The following is a 17605-nucleotide window of genomic DNA, read 5'->3' on the forward strand; positions in this document are numbered from 1 at the left end:
AAAACCACATTTTACTTAAACTGCAGTAGTTTAACGCGTAAACTGAGTTTAGCTTGCTCGATTGTGTTAAGCTTCACCTAAGCCTTCGCACAGCTCAAGCTGTAGGTAAAAATTAGCCAGTTTTAATTTTAACAGATTGCGTGTTACTATGGCTGCTATTAGGGTGCCTAGGTACCTACATTATAAATGAGATCCTACTCCCTACTTATCAATAATTTAAATCCCAATAGAAAGCCTTTTGCAACGTTATTAATTTCAGCTCTATCTTATGGGTCTAATGGTATAACCAATGTTTTAAATAAAGTTAGATTCAGAAGTGTTAGGTACTTTGTAGAACAACAAACATATAAAATTGCGGATCAGGCGCAACCATTATTACAAAGTCTGCCTCGTTTCTTATAAAAATCTATCTAGGTTCGTTAGAACGGGGGTGATATGGCGTATTTCAAGGTCAATGATTAGGTACTATTGGAATAGAAAAAGTTAAGGTTTTCTAAATATTCTTCTTTTTCTTACTAATCAGGCATTAGGTACATGACAGACTTATGAGAAATTATTAAAAAAAAAGACAATAGAAAAAAAAGTTTTTAAGGTTCCTTACCTACGTAAAGGGTAGTACGGGACTCTATCACTCTACGTCTGTCTATCTGTTCGTCTACACCCAGGCTGTCGGTATATCAATAGCCGCGACGGTTACTCAGTTGAAATTTTCACACACGATGTAAGTATTTCTGTTGCCGCTATAACAATAAATAATAAAAAGCAGAAGAAAAAACATATTTAAGCGGCTCCCATAAAACAATCGTGGTTTTTTTCTCGTTTTTGTTCGATATTGAAGTCGCGACGTGAGGGTTCGTTTTTACCATTTTGGTAAGGGAACGCAGCACGGCGGTCGCTATTTAAAAAAAAAACATCTAAAATATTGAATCAATCTGTCACTAGCAGGTCGTGTGCGACGCGACTTGTTCCTTTTGCTCTGCGGCGCGGCACGTCACGCGGTTATCGATTGCGACCGCGCGGCCCGCGCGCCCACTCGCCCGCGCAGCCACGCCGGCGTGCACGAATTGTAGTCGTCATAGCGTTCAATCGGAAGTCGGTCCCGTCTTATAACAAGTGCGTAGTTTCAAAAAAACGACGTAGGTTACACTTTTCAAGTGATTTGCCAAGCATGCTATTACCCGTTATTTGAAAACAGCTGGACCAGCTGGAAATGGAGCACGGTTAAACTGATATAGACCATCAGGAGCAACAAAGGCAGTTTAATTTTTTCAATTATCTTTAATAGGTATTTTATAGTAGCCGGTAGACATGTCAAGACTAATAAAATATGAATTTTCGTTGAGCAGGTCTATCTGATTCAGTGCCCTATAGTCGACACCTACCCGATAACCACCTGTCTTTTTGGAAACCAAAAGTATCGGACTTGCATAAGCAGAATTCGACTCTTCAATTATATTATTTTCTTCTAACCGTTTTGCTATGCCACACTACTTCCTTCTCGAAGCGGCTTGATCGGTAAGGGCGTTAAGCAATAAGGATGTCATCTGTTAATTTAATATCTAAGTAGTTCTGAAATATTAGTAGGTACATTTTAATTCGAACAAGTTTTGGGCAAAACATTCGCGATTTTTATTAATAAGTTGATAACCTATTTCGGTTCGTCGGAATATCTGTGTAGATCATACGCAGTCACCGAAATAATCAATCGCTCCCGGAAGGAGCTTCGGTAGATGATTCATTCATAAAGTTAACAATGGTTCAACGGGTTGATTGAACCAAGATTTAGTATAATGGATAACTACCTAATAGGTATATACAAACAGCCTTTAACACTCTCCGCTCTTTCACAGTAGGTACCTAGGTATAATAAGCAGCCATACAATGATCGTGTTGACTTGTCGCCAAACAACTTAATTCACTTTCGTTTTCGTATAACATTCACGACAAGATGCCAACTAACGACATTTGTTGACAAGGATGCCGCTCGTTTCAAATTAAGCCTCCTCGTGTTCCCGAAAACAATCCGACGAAATATAATGCTCGCGTCTTTCCGGAGATGTGTCTGTTTGTCAAATGTAAGCTGCTTTGGATTATTAAATCGGAAGCGAGCGCGCGCGGGGCGGGGGCGGGCGCCGGGACTCTTCCGCGGCGTGCAGCCGACCCCGCCTGAGCTGGCGAGGGCCTATCATCAACAGCCTATGAACATCTCACTTTGGCACTAACAATCTTCTTTGTAAGAGATATGGTTTAGAGCATGTACGCACGCTGCCCCGATGCGGGCAAGTGGACTTAAAAATTATTAACGTGCTCTGTAAGCAAGGCTCGTACTGAGAATTTCTGACCGAAAAACCCAATAGGTAAAAATTCTTGGTGCGGTCCGGGAATAGAATCTAAGACCTCTCAAGGACAACGGGACAGTGAAACTGCAGCAAAAGGTTTTCGTAACTGACTTCTGAAGTTCTGTTTTCCTATCATGTTGTCTCCTGTCTTCCACAAGACCAAACCGAGAGTCGTTGGTTGAACCTAGGACCTCATACTTATACTCCTAGCACAATGCTGTTCCAGGAAGATCTCAAAGCAAGCTAACAGAGCGCACGGCGCCACTTCTTCGTTTTAAAACTTTATCACGTCAACAAAGATATTGCATTCCGTATGTTTGCCGCCAACTCTGTATGTAGGTATCATCTGTCTACTATTGCATTTAAATCTCATATAAAAAGAACAATACACTTTGGTAGGTACATTATGCTGTGAAATCAAAATGATTTATAAGGGCTAATAAAAAAAGATAAAGTAGGTACACGCAAATACAGTATAGGTCCGCAAAAAACGGTGGTTTTTTGTAACATCGTTGTTAACACAACCTATTTACTCAAATAATTTATTTAAAGAGTTCGACATCACGTACCTAATGCTTCGAATATATTTCAATACTATTTAGAATCCAAATCCAGAAGTGAGTTCCGCCATATGCCTACTAATCGTAGACGCGGAGTTTCTGTAAGGTAGCTCGCCTAGCTATACATTAAAGTACTAAATCACAAAGGCTTTCAAAGAGAGCTCACGTCACTAAAGTTAATACAAAAGGCGACGGGCACATCACATAGCAGCGGTGAAGTCGGGCAACAAAACGAAAAATAATTCCCTCAAAAAACAATAAAGACATGAAAGGCCCCAAACAGTCTCGTTTGTGAAATTGAATTTGCGGATATTATGTTAACATTATTGAAACAGCGAAACAACACATGTTAGTAACGGCAAAGTCAATTTGTCAGTCGATTAACATTAAAAGAGCTGGCACAAGCGCGGCCTAACTCGATTATATCCAATCCAATATAACAAACAGCGGGATTGTGTCGAGAGCGCCGGAGACTATTCGATATTTAAATGAACCGCGGGCGACCAATCACGGCGCTCGGCCGACGGCACAAATCTGACATCTGTCATATTTGAGCGCCATTGTTAGTGTTTTGACGTGGTTTTTTGTGGCGCGCCAGTTGGCGTGGGCGGCGAGTCTTGCCTTTTATTGTCTTTTTATTCAATCTGACGCACCCACTGAGCCAACTGAAGCTAGGAAAGCATCGAAGTGGGAATAGAGAACACTAGCGTAGGAGAAGATCTCAAAATGTGACCTGCGAGTGCCTTAATTGTTGTTTTTACTACTTACGTCATTCTTTCGCCAGTCAGTCTTATTACTACAGAAATGCAGCAATGCATAAAAATGGAATAAATTCGTTCTGGAAGGTAGAAGATAGTTTATTCCATTGTCCAAAATACCTAAATAAGGACCAAATGTACTGTGAACATAAGGATTTGTCTGGTGCAAACACACCGTTAATCGGGGAAATTCATATTACCATACTTACAATTGTCTCTACCACTCAAAAATATTTGTAATAATCTCCTAAAATTAATCAGACCTTAGAAAAAGCCATATTCAAATCGGAACACCCACTCTTGGGATGCCGCACTTATGAGTTGTATATTCCGGCACGACTTCTAGTCTGAGTGCTCGTAGAGAGGGTCTCAGAGAAGGTCTCTGCTGTGAGAGATGAAGCATGTTCCCAGCGGTAGGGTGATAGGCCAGAGTCAGATTATAAGGGCTATAGAAAATTTCCAACCATACAAAATATCACTGTACTTTTTAAATTCGGCTGTATGTGTTTTGCCTGCAAACAGCCACCACGATATAATATTTGAACTTGTCAAAATAATTTAAAAAATTAAATTAAAAAACCCCCGATGCAAAACAATGCGGTGCTATAAATCTGACGTTTCTGTGCGTAAATATGTATGTGTGTGTGTCTTTTCTATGGCATCGTAGTTTCAGAACGGATGAATCGATTTTAATTTGGTTTTTTATTTGAAAGGTGTATTAGTTGGGAGTGTTTGATGAAAATCGGTCCAAGATAGCCGCCATCACAAAATGGCAGATAACATATTTCTTCACAACTCCCTCTATAAGGGTATTGGGTATCTAATGAATAACTTCATTAGTAGAATAATGTACCTACTCCATATTGAAAGTCGGGGGTTTTGGACATTTCATTTTAAATATTATATCTTGTTTGCCTTGTTCTTGATAGGGCATTTATAATAAGTTAAATGATGAGTCTATTAGTAGCATGTTCAAGTTTGAGGCAGTAAAGTTTTCGTGTTTACGCGTAAGTGGCACGGCACAAACAAGCGGTTGTCACGGCAGCAGCGACGCGGGGTTATGAGTCCCCGCTGAGGCCGAGCCAACACCGCGGCACGGACACACAAACATACTCCGTGTTTTACCTTCACTACTGAAATGTTAATAGATTCAATTCAACTTCTATATTTGCACATTATAAATAAGTATAGCATGCGGATTAAGTAAAACTCACCGTAAAATTTGCGCAAGTCAAATACTTTCTAGGTAGGTAAGGCCTAAAAGAAAGTGAAAAAGTATATTCGCGTACCAGCCCGCGCTGGAGTAACCTGTAGTTTTGTTTGTTATGGTGTTTGTTGGTATACGATCTAAACAACTTTGTCGAAAACACAAATAAAAAAAACCAAATGGACCACATTCCAGTGAATAGAAATTCTAATTTATAGAAAGTGGGAAGCAGCTGGATTAGAAAAGCCTGTATCCAGCAGTCAACGCGTAATGGAGCCCTATACCTGTCCTTATCCGCGATATAAATGTAGGTCCAAGAGTCTGCAATGAGTGGACATTGTGAACATTTTATTACCCTTCTGTAATAATAAATTGTTCTAAAGAAAAAATCTAAATAACACCTCAAATCCTGAGTGTAGCGGGGGACTTCAGGGCGCCCGAGACAGTTAAATACTATCGATCTGAAGATTTGTTTAATAAAAAAATAATATCCTTTTATTTATGTTATATATTTTATTTGTATTTATATGTAATATATTTATATATATATATATATATATATATATATATTATAGTTATATTTATATATATATATGTATATATATTTTATTTATATATTTGTATAATTTTAAATATTATTTGCACCACCTACCTCTTTTCTATGTTTTTTCCTTTAACGCCATTGGTTGCCTGGAAGAAATCGCTATGTAGCGATAAGGCCCCCAAATTGTACTCTCTGTATTTATATCTCTGTAACTACTTTTTTTTCTTAGGTGTACAATAAAAGTGTATTCATTCATTCATTCATCCTTTATGGTTCAAGCATCAGGGGTCCTCGCAAGTGTGATACCATCATTCCTCGAAACGAGAAAGGGATATTAGAATAAACAGAGTTTTGCTCGGATGCGGAATTCAAATCACATTGCAACCCATTATTGGATGTCAGTACAATATCACAACCCCACTTGTTGTAGTTTTAATTCTATTTTTATTTTATGACTCGTGGGCACACCATTACAGCATTGTTTTGAAGATAGCCACAAGAAACCGGGCCAGCGAGCGCTGTAAGCGACCTTATTACAACAAACATAGGGCGTAGTTTCGCTTGGCGAGGCGCGCGCGGCGCGTCGCGTGCCCGGCGCTCACTTGTTAGCGAGCAACGGGAAGCAGTCGTTACATGGTCGCGAGTGTAATTTCACTTTTATTAATTGCCAAAACAGGCCTATTTGCGTTCGTTTGTTCAGTTATAATTAGATTTCCGAGCCGCTTACACATCACCCTCACCACGTGGCCAGAGCTTTTAGCTAGCGGCGGGTAACAGAGTACCACACTGGGCAAGCTATTCTATTTTTGTCTTTTCCAATTTCAGTTCTCATTTTAACCAAATTCATTACACGAGACTCCTCCCAGAATGTAAAGGATTTAGGTAGGCCGCAGTCCACCAGGCTGCCCAAGTGCGGAAGGGTAGGCTTTGAGAACGGTATAGAGAGCCCTCAGTAACTAACTTCTGTAATCCCATACATTCATAAAACCACGCGTTCTGTTATTTACTTTCCTTGTAAAGTTATTGGTTTATACTTTACAATTGATAAATTAATCACGAATGTTCGATTCACAATCAAAGCCAACTGTTGTTTTTTTGAAAACCACCCTAATCGGCCCATAGTTGTGTCGCTGAAGCGAGTATGCCGTGGCCCAGCGGGTCGTGTCCGCCCGCGCGGTTGCCGCGCGTTCTTGCCACTGAGCGGCGCTTTGGTTTTAGCTCGTGCGGAGGCTTTCATTGTCGTGTTCTGTGTACACCCGCACCACCAGCTATTGGGACAAGCTAACGACGGCAGCTCATTCTCGTTTGATTAACTTTTTATACAAAACGAATTTACTTACGTAGGGAACAAACGACCAAACGGAACTTGTTTTTGTTTTTAATTTCTGCGTGCCATTTAAAATTTCCTCAAAATTACTATTGAGTTTAACGCATTAAGTTTTGGGCTGTTACTTACTTGATAATGTTGATTACTTGATCTAAGAGTTACACTTATAAAAGGATGACGTAGGTAACTTTTGTATTAGGTTTCGTTGCAATCTCTTCAATGCTATGGTTATCACCATAGCATTCAAAACGAACTCGTCTAGGACTTGTTACCAAACTTGGTTTATAAAGTAATTTAAAACACTTATAAAGTTATAAACTTATATATTGTATCTTTGCATCGTTCGAGTCCATGTAGGAATTGTATCGAATGCACCCGTATTTATTTCAAAATACCCACCAAGCATTTATATCATTGTCATGAACATTGGTTGTTAATCCAATATTTATTCATTGAATAATAATTATAAGCGTTTTTGTAAAAATCCTAATCAATTTAATAAAATATCTGGCCAATATGAATTTATAGTTATCAAAGTTTAATTATTTACCCACTTTAATAAAAGGCACATTTTACGTTCTGCCTGCAGCCAAACTGCCTGCACCGTCCGCGGGCGTCCATTTTGGTCTCTCCCGGGGCAATCCACGGGCCCTCAAGATGTCCTCACTTAGAACGACCCGCCCTCTGACCTGAACACATAATATTTACACGTTCATGGTCAAACCCTTTAAAATTCAAAACGTGCATTTCTCATTTATGAATACCTACTTAGTTTAATATATATATATCAGTTAATTCCCCACTATTTAGTGTGATCCTAATGATTTACCAAGACACCTACTTATAAGAACTAAGCTTCGATCGTGTAAAAAATCTTTTGATCACAGTTCCCTCATTTTAAGTACGTATATTTACGTTAAGAAGTAAATAAGATAGGTTCAGTTGGAGCGCAAATCGTTCGATTGCGTTGTGAAGATATGTTCACCCAACATCTGAATTATTGACCATCTTAATAAATGATAATGTAGTCGCTGCCTGGTGTAATCGTTGCCGTAATAGATGGAGACTGACTGGAGCAGTTGCAGACGCTTTCTCTCCGGGGAATGGACAACATTTTATATTCTCCCACAGCTTTATCAACTCTGGGACCGCGGGCGCACAGGTGGAAATAATATCTAAATAAGTTATATACCAACGTGTAATAATAAACGGGGAAAAGTTCTCCTTTTCATTTTTGCCGTGCTCTGGCATGTACACACGTAAAATGTATCCCTTGTAGGGTAGGGTATATAATTGTTATCTCCTCCCCATGCTAGCTCTGCTCTGTGTCTGTGCAATCTGGTCTCAGCTGAAGGTCGTTCGTTCGGCTGTCGACGGCGTGCGGAGGCGTCTCGCACTCCGTTGAACGAATTTAATACGTTTGTCAGGAAAGCCATCACGCGGCGCTCGCATGCCGCGGCGTCGCCGCTGGAATGGCGCGGGTCACGCGACGCGGCGAGCGTTTTCACCGTTTGCACCAGGTTACCGAATTTCGTGCTCCCGCCACCCCCGAATACATCAGTTCACACTACACTTTGACACCACATTTGATACGTTTGTCCTCGGCGATCACTCTAAAATGAACTGTATTGCACAGACATACAGTTCCGTTTCCAGTAATGGAGCAGCTGTTAGGGTAGAGGACACAGTAATGCAACATTCATGTGAGGTCGTGTTTTATGGTTTATAGTATTCAAAGTTTACTTTTGTTATGTCTGGCGCGTTTGATATGAGAATAAATCAAGAACCATAGAAAGGTAACTTCATTTTTGTATAGTACGAGGTACGCGCACACAAACTACCTTACAGCCTTCCGTATCACGATCATCATCATCTCGTGAGAGAGATACAGAGCTTTTTTAAAAGTGATAGTTAACTGACCAAGTAGATGGCGGTAAGATGAAAACCATCTGCTGCATAAACAGATCGAATACTTCAAATGACGATGGAAGGATCACGTCCTACAAAGTGTTGCTCATATGGCACGTGTCACGGCAACCACGCCCTTCCGGTTGGAACACAGCAGTGCTGCTTGGCGGACTAAATAAAAATCGTGGTTGTCCTTCCCCGGACGAGCTTGTCTCAACAATCTCTACTTCTTTTACTCTCGCCCTGCGCTGGTCGAAATCACCAAACTTTGGTAGTAAACTCCGGTTCCGGCATTATCATATGTTTATATATATATATATATAGGTTTTAGTGCTAGTGATAATCTCTCCATAGAGGTCAGTGTCTCGTTCATTACGAGTTGTTCTCGGTGATGGGCATGATTTGATGGTTTGTACCATGCTGCGACCTGACGTGATTTGATGGTCGGTACCGCGAGCGCCCACCCTCCAGGGTGTAAAGCGCTCTGGGGTTGATGTCCGTGACGCGAAGTTTGCTGTAATGGCTGATGGCGCATCAATTACGACTAACTGGGGGAACTCGTGTTTCGCTCGTTACTCGCAGTTTACTGCTCGGCGAACACCGCTGGGCCACTCCCTTGTCGTATCAGCGACCTGCCCTTGTTGTTCAAAAATGTTCATCCTTTAAATGTGACTATATTAGGTATAGTGTCAAAAAAGACCTTCTTATTTATTAACGTGTCTTTTCATTACCTACCTGCCTACCCCTTTTTATTTTTTAAATTTATAAAATTACGGATTATGATTAATATAATGATTCCAGGCTACGGCCTAATATTTAAAAAAAAGTTAAAACGTCGCTACACGCTACAAAAGCAAATGTAAGCGCTCTGCTCTCACGTCCTTAAATCCTCGTTCGTAAGTAACTTTTTTGTGTCGCGTCACCTGTCTCTGTCGCAAAAGCCGTGGCCCCGTGCTCGCCGTTCAACTGTTAGGGTGTTCGGGTGTCGGCAATCAAAAGTTTCACAGTTACCGGATATTTATGGCGGCAGCCGAACTTGTTGTCTGTACGAATAAATAACAGCTCGTAACTAATGCGATCGCGGAAATTATATTCCGAGAAATCGTGTTCGAGCTGTGAGTGCAATTGTTTTCTCAATTGGCAAACATGAACATGGTGGAAATGGTTTCACATTCATAACCCATTGATTTTAAACACGTAATCGTTTGATTGAACTAAGGACGTTTAAGGAATACGTCCAACAAATCCTAAATATTGAACGTCAGGCAAAATGTGCAACGTTCTATGATGATACGCATAGCTGTGAAAAATAGAGTTACGGTTTTGAACCTATGTAATTAATGTATACTAATTATGTCGAGTCGTAAAGATGTGTTGAACTTGTAGGCTCATTACGCAGCATAGCTTTTGTTGGCCTTCTGCAGGGCACTGGAAAAAAAGCTTAAACTAAAGAGAGATTTCGACTATTGACGCTGCTCCAATGCAGGCTTTAACTGCTGGAGGTACTGGATCTCAAATTCTTAAAATGAGGTTTATTATTCCATCCAGTCCAAGAGTCCAACCTGGGAACGAACCCGGGACTTCGTAATACGTAATCAAAGATGCTTACCACTAAACTAACTTAGCAAATTAACATAAAACTATTTGCATTGCACACATCTCGGGCGTGTGTAACTTGCCAGCGTAACTCAAGTACCTAACATACCGTTTTCAATTCCAGGTGTGGTTTCAAAACCGGCGCGCCAAGTGGCGGCGCCAGGAGAAGATGGAGGCGGCGCGTCTCGGGCTGTCGGAGTACGGCGCGCCCGTGCCGCGCCTGGCCGGCCTGGGGCTGCCCGTCGACCCCTGGCTGGCGCCGCCGCTGCTCTCCGCGCTGCCAGGTGACTAACAGTCTACTAACAGTCATATTCTATACAGTTTCACTCTCTTAAAGTGTAAAGTTTCTAGAGAGTACTAGAACACTGTATCTCAGTTCTAGTTTACTCTACTCAATCGTTCATGTGAGCATGAGCCGCGGTTTCTCCCACAGTGAGAAACACTAGAAACAGCGGGTAAATATATGAAACCGGAAGTAGTGAATACGTAGGCAGCGGTGATAACGTAGTCCTCGCCCGCAGGGTTCCTGAGCCACCCGCCGTCGGGCTACCCGTCCTACCTCACGTCGGCCGCGCCCGCGCCGCACGCCGCGCCGCACGCCGCGCCGCTCGCCGCGCCGCCCGACCCGCGCTCGTCCTCCATCGCCGCGCTGCGCCTCAAGGCCAAGGAGCACGTGGAGAGCATCAGCAAGGGCCTGCAGATGGTGTAGCCGCCCGCGCGCCCGCCACCGGGGACGGCGCCTCACACGCGATATATACCTGTAACGTCTAATGTCAAGCTGCAGCGTTGATCCCTTAGCGACGTCGCTAAGGGATCACGCTATGATGGCAAGCTGCTACTATACAAGGCCGTTTGCAGAAGGCTAGGTAGCTGTATAAAAGTAACTCAACAAAGTTATGAAAGAAAATTATAAATGTACCTATGTTCGTAGGTTTCAACACTGTGTGCAGTAATTCGAGGCTCCACTTTACCCTTAACATGAAAACAATTGGTGTTTTGTATTGTTATTGGTATTTATTTGAAAGTCCAGAAAAACATTGTGAAATATTTGCCCATCCAAGTACCCCTTTGGGTACTTGGATGGGCAAATATTTCACAATGCCTCGTATATTGTGCTCTTTCGAAATTATTTGATCAGTATTGCCTCTAACGGCCGCGTCCCTGGCAAGATCATACTCACCTTATGTTATAATTATTTAATAAACCTATTTTATATGTTTTGTATGTGTAGAAAGATTCTTATCAACCAATATATTTTTCTTAAAAAAATTACTATAAAATAAAATATAAAGCAATAAATGTAAATATAATATGTACTTAGTTGTAAGTAAATAATTTATATGAAAAAACCCTGTTCATATCGTGTAGGTAGATATATATGCTTAAGTGATAGGTACCTATCTAAAGTCTTCACTGCAACTAGAAGTATTTGCTCATAGTTATAGTTTATTTTATAACTACTGATATCTTTATTGCACACTAAATTCCTTTACACTGGTTTTGCCACGAACAGTATGTAATTTTTGTGTAAATATTCTGAAATATATAATTTGGTATTAGCTTTTTAACTACTATGTATAACAGATATAAATAAATGGATACCTAAATGCAAATAACAAGAAATTAAGTAACACGCCAACTTCTTAGTGGGTAACATAGGTGTGGACAACCACAACGGACCTGTGCCCAGAAGTAGAGGCGCATCGGTTCAGAAACCGAACACGAGGGAGGTTATTGTTTGTATTCCCAGTTTCGTATGACACTGGCATACGAATTCATGTCTCAAATCGCAGTGACGAAAGTATTAGGTTCGAATGTCATACCTAGTGCGGGCCCTGTTGTGATATGTGCTGCAGTCACATCACATGTGCCTACCTGCTCCAAAAAACGAACTTCTGCAGGAACCTCTCGTAATCCAACAGGGTGTGACGTGACGGTAAGAATCTACCCTAAAAACCCCATCGGCAATACCTTTGTTACATAAGAAGAAACCTGTTCTGTACCTTTGCAGTGATATTGTGATTTGTCGATATAGCTTTCATCTCTTTTGTCAGAATGCCATCCACGCTTCAAGGTTTTGTTTTATTTTTTTTGAACATATTTATAGTATGTTTAGTGCAATGACTGTCCACAGTCAAGCGATATCCACATCGCCCTCCAATAACTATGATGTGAAACTAACCATTGTAATTATTAATTTATTCATTATTTGTTTTTACTGAAGAATACCCGCGAAGACGTCCTTGGAGACCATCCAGATACTTCGAGGTGGGTTTAATTGTAAATAATGTTTGTAAATACTTTTTAATGTATAAGAGTATGAATATTTTATTAATTTGTGTTCTTATAAATCATAAAATTCAATTTTTTATTAAATTAATCACAATATTATTAAATTTGAGTTTGCTCCTGCGACTGTGTCAATTGATTTGATCGATTTATATAATTTAAAAACAGCAATGTTAATGCATAATATGACTATCAAAGATGTCTGACATTGAAATCGGAATAGACTCAGGTTAAAAATTCAACAAATAACGTGTTTCACGCAGTTCTGATTTCAATTTAAACACCTTGCTCATGACGTTGTCAAATCGCATACTTTGGGGAAATCGAATTGCAAATTCGAACCGAAAAACTGGCAATCCGCGTGACCCCGACGTTGAACAACATTCCGTTAACACGGCGATAAGCCGCAGCAAAATGTATTGCAAAACGTCTTTTTAAAACATTTATGGCTGCGGCCGGTGCCGCTCGCTACAGTTTGCACTGATACATATAAGTTTTATATAAACATGTACCAAGAAGATCGACATGGTTTTGAGCAAAAGGAATATTATGATTTAAATAATATCAGTTACTTATGATAAAAGTGTGTGTTAGTTCAGACTTCCTCTTAGCAAAATAAGACAGTTGTAAATAGTGAGTGTACGTTGTAACCTGTAGCAGTAGGCGTGCGGAGGCGTAGGATAAGCGATACTTGTGTATACTGACTACCGAGAGATTAATAAATGTGTTCTTTCATACTTGTGCTTTTTATTTACCGTCAACGAAGCCAGTACTTAACTAGGCATCCATGTACCTAATCGAGCTGAATAGCGAATAAAGTGCTATACAGATTATAGTTTACGCTAGAGCCATAACACGGCTAACTATCTTTCAACTGCAAAACTTTGAAAACTAGTTTTTTAGTCTACTAAATAATACCCGTATATCAGTCTATAAGTCAATGTTTTCATTACTAAGAGTTAGATGAATGATGTTTTTTTTAATTTGGACAAACTTTAATATGACTTTAGTAGTGTGAATAAGTGGTATTCGTCATAAGTCAATTCGTAAACCCAATGCAAATCTTGAGATTTGGATGGGTGATAAAATGGTTTTCAGTTCTTGACCCGGACAAAGTAAAAGTGCATAGACTAATATTTGCTACGTTACTTCTACGCGGCTATAGAACCACGTAGCATCTAGCTACAAACATTTTCGTAGGGACACCAAGTTTTAAAGTTATAGGTACTTCTGTTAGCGCGTTAGGGATAAATGTTGAGAATATTTTTTTACGATGTGCGCACACACCGTCACAAAAAACCGCCACCCTGAAGTTAGCTATAAGTAGTGTTGCCCAAATGCAAGAACAAGACGAGACTTAGCCAGTCTTGGTCTTGGTCTTGCGCCAATACACCAAGTCTTGGTCTTGGTCTTGGTCTTGCGCTCCCAGTCTTGGTCTTGGTCTTGGTCTTGCAGCAAGAGTCTTGCAAGTCTTGCAATTACCTATTAGTCTATTACTATTTATTAAAGTTTACTTTAAATCTTAGAAAAACGTATTAGAATTGGAACATTGTGAGCTTGAATTAACATAGCCATAGTAAAGATCAAGCAGATTAATAAATAACTGAAGATTTGATAAGAAATTCGAAAAATCAACTGACCTATATGTCGTTTTCCATGGAAGTAACTGTTTCTTAATAAACATTTATGATTTATAAGCTTACATTTGCTAAAACATGTAAAAAAACAAATTAATTACAATAACTTGACTGTATTTTAAAGAACAATACTTATCTGTCTAGAAAGAGATTGAACCCTCAACTTATAAGAAATTTAATAAAAGAGTTTTACGATTTATCATTTATTTGAATAAAAAATAAAATACAACACAAATCAACAGCTTTATCATTAGGTTATGATACTTTATATCAATTCTTTTGACCAAGAATTAATACAAAGTAACCATCTGGCTGACTCATCACTTAACCTATTTCTATGTTTTCTAATTATTAATGATGCTTTAGAAAATAACCTCTCAGCAGGTACTGAAGCCTCATGCGTCCTCCACCAATCTAAAATCACCAATCTGAAACTTATTTATTCTTTGGAACACCTGTAGGTACTCTTAAAATTCGAAATTATTTTGCATGAATAGTGTCAAATGTTATGATTTCGGCGCGGCGGCAACGATTGTTTTAGATTTCAAAAGAAGCCGCCGGCGCGTGTATCATAACCATGTACTTCCGAAAAGCGGCAAATTTCTTTGAGAAGTAAGTACAAAACCTTTGATGCCGCATTATCAAAGTGCCGATGGTTAAAACATAACTATGCATGCACTCAGTTTGATTTTAATAGATATTTTTTTATTCGCTATGTTTATGGTATTAGTCGTAATGCGCATAGGTCCAGTTTTTCATATTCTTTGATATAGTTTTTTGCGTCTCATAGAATTCCTAAGCGTACCTACCTACCTATACACCGAACTGTTACACCTAACTACTCCGTGAAATAGCGCTAAGTCCTAGCTGCAAGACGCAAGAGTCTTGCAGGCTATGTCTTGTTCTTGCTCAAGTCTTGCACGGTCAGTCTTGGTCTTGGTCTTGCTAAAAATACGCGGTCTTGTTCTTGGTCTTGGTCTTGCAAAAACGCAAGAACAAGACCAAGACTGCAAGACCAAGACTGAATTTGGGCAACACTAGCTATAAGGTTTGACAGTGTACACAATTTTTGAATTGAATTGTCAGTCAGAAAACAGTTGAATTGTCAAAGTCTGCGGGCTCATTCCGGTGATATAATAGATTATTTTATTTATTTATTTATTTATTTGTGGACAATAACATAACTTAACCGCTAATGAATGAAACGAAGATCACTTTAAAAGTATGAAACTGCGTAACAGTAATTACCAAAATTTACCACTGTTCACTCGATATTTATCAAGAAATCTAAATGGTACAAAAATCTCAAATTTCAATGTTGAGTGAAACTTGGTTTTCCTATAACAACTGTCTATTAGTGTTCCAAATTTAATTATGTTTATTATGTCCATTTCTTTAATCATGTACAAATATTTTTTTTGTAATATTTGAACAAACTTCGTTTAACTAGATAGTGCGTTATAATAAACTTTTTAAAAGAGTTTTATTTTGTTACGCCAAAGTATAACTTCTAACGCGTGTACACACACGTTTTTTTTCCATCTGTTTATTGTAGGAACTGCGCCACACTCTGTTGGGTAGCGTTAAGCGTCTGAAGCACTTGGCATGGGCATTCTGCACATGCCCAGCTCAAAATAAACACTATACTTACTTGAAGATAATGGTAATAAAAGCAAAGCACTTTGAATGAATGAATGAATGAATACACTTCTATTGTACACCACATAAACATATAGAATATTAATTATAAATAAAATTATAAATTATTATGTTCACGCATCGCACGCATCAGAATCTCTCAAAAAGGATATTTTTTGAGGTTTTTGCCCGAGATTCCAATATAAATGAATCCTAGCTAGATCGATTTATCGCCCCCGAAACCCCCTGTATACTAAATTTCATGAAAATAGTTGGAGCCGATTCCGAGATTCCAATTATATATATACAAGAATTGCTCGTTTAAAGATAAAAGATTTTCATGCGGTTCGTTTAATTTATAAAATGATTCGGAGAAACACTGAAAATAAATTTAAAGATATGTAATGACATATCGTATAAAATAATGACATTTGAAAATGTATATTCATAACAATACTTTAAAACTCAAGAAAAATGTGACTGCAATAATTTGAATACTAGAATAAAAAAAAATTAACTTGCAGTGCTGTATTTAATAAGTAGGTACAATTAGTAACTTGTTGTTACTGGGAAATCGTTAGCAATTTTACAGGAAACTACGGGTTGACATCTTGGAGATGTCAGTTAAAAAGTTCACAGTTAGTATTAAACTTAATCTAACAGAAGGGTGGGTGATAACATATAGATCACCTGGCTAAGTTTTCGTAGACAAGGTTGCGTTGGGGACCTCCAACTATAAAGCGCAGCATCTCCGCTGCGCCAGGGCGGTTGTCGGTTCTGCACTTTGCTTATGTTATATAATAGTGTAATAAGATAAAGATATAAATAGCAATAACAATATAATTCTACGAAATTTACTGTCTCTATTTGTACACGGGCTCGAGAGCCATGGAAGCCATGTGCTAGTATTTAAAAGAAAATAATAATTTGTAATAATGATAAATGTCCTAACTAATAGGTACATGTAGTACGGGCTCGTGCCGCACTGTGCGGAAGGTTTTGCTTGAATTTCGGCTTCGTTCGCTGTTGTTTAAATCAAACTTCCCAACTCCTGACGTAGTTCACAAATGAGCCGACACGAAAGCGGTTTAGTAGTAATTAGGGAAGCTAAAAATTATTTAATAAAACAAATTACGGCCATTAGCGCGGGAATATGTAGCCGGGATTTGCATAAAGCGCTTAGTTTAACTAAATCAACGAATTAATGCGCGCCCGCTCTGCTACTGGCGTAGTCTAGGAGCCGCGTGAAGCGACAACGCATGTAACGTAAGTAACTTATTATAGTAACAAATTAAAATTCCAAAACCATTTATTCACCCAAATTAATACAATCACCTTTCGTGCGATCATACATATTTTTTTCATAAATATTACAAGTGCTGCTGAGTAATTATATTACATCTCACGTAGGTTAACGTTAACGAGCACAGTAACTAGCTGCAGCCTGCAGGATCGTCCGCTATAGTTTCGGTGTTTTTTAATCCCACAGACGCCGTTACGTCGTGTAGGACCGTGACATGCTTAATTTTGAATTAAAAGTTCCCTTTGTCCACCCGCAGGATGAAAAGTATTTACCAAATAGTTGAGTCAAAAACAGGTAACAAACCAATAAACTTTCAAAGAACAATGCCGAAATCCTATTTGACTAAAACTAGACTTTACCTAGAAAACACACCTTAATCAAATATATTTTCAAAATTACCTATATTTTATAAAGCTATAACCTAAAACAGAAAAATTATAAAATTATATTATTCAATACTTATTTGACTATTGATTAGTTATTTATTTCCGATTTCATA

At 39.0% G+C, this 17605-nt stretch overlaps 1 protein-coding gene across 1 annotated transcript in view; it reads left to right on the forward strand.

Moving 5' to 3' along the window:
• LOC120626045 (retinal homeobox protein Rx1-like) overlaps positions 1-10948 on the forward strand; it is a 56435-nt gene extending 45487 nt beyond the window's left edge. The window contains exons 3-4 of the mRNA XM_039893329.1: positions 10364-10523; positions 10761-10948. Of these exons, the coding sequence (XP_039749263.1) occupies positions 10364-10523; positions 10761-10948 (348 nt within the window). The remainder of the gene's footprint in view (positions 1-10363; positions 10524-10760) is intronic.
• Positions 10949-17605: the final 6657 nt, after the last annotated feature.

Source organism: Pararge aegeria, chromosome 1, assembly GCF_905163445.1.
Source record: "Pararge aegeria chromosome 1, ilParAegt1.1, whole genome shotgun sequence".
NCBI classification, from domain to species: domain Eukaryota; kingdom Metazoa; phylum Arthropoda; class Insecta; order Lepidoptera; family Nymphalidae; genus Pararge; species Pararge aegeria.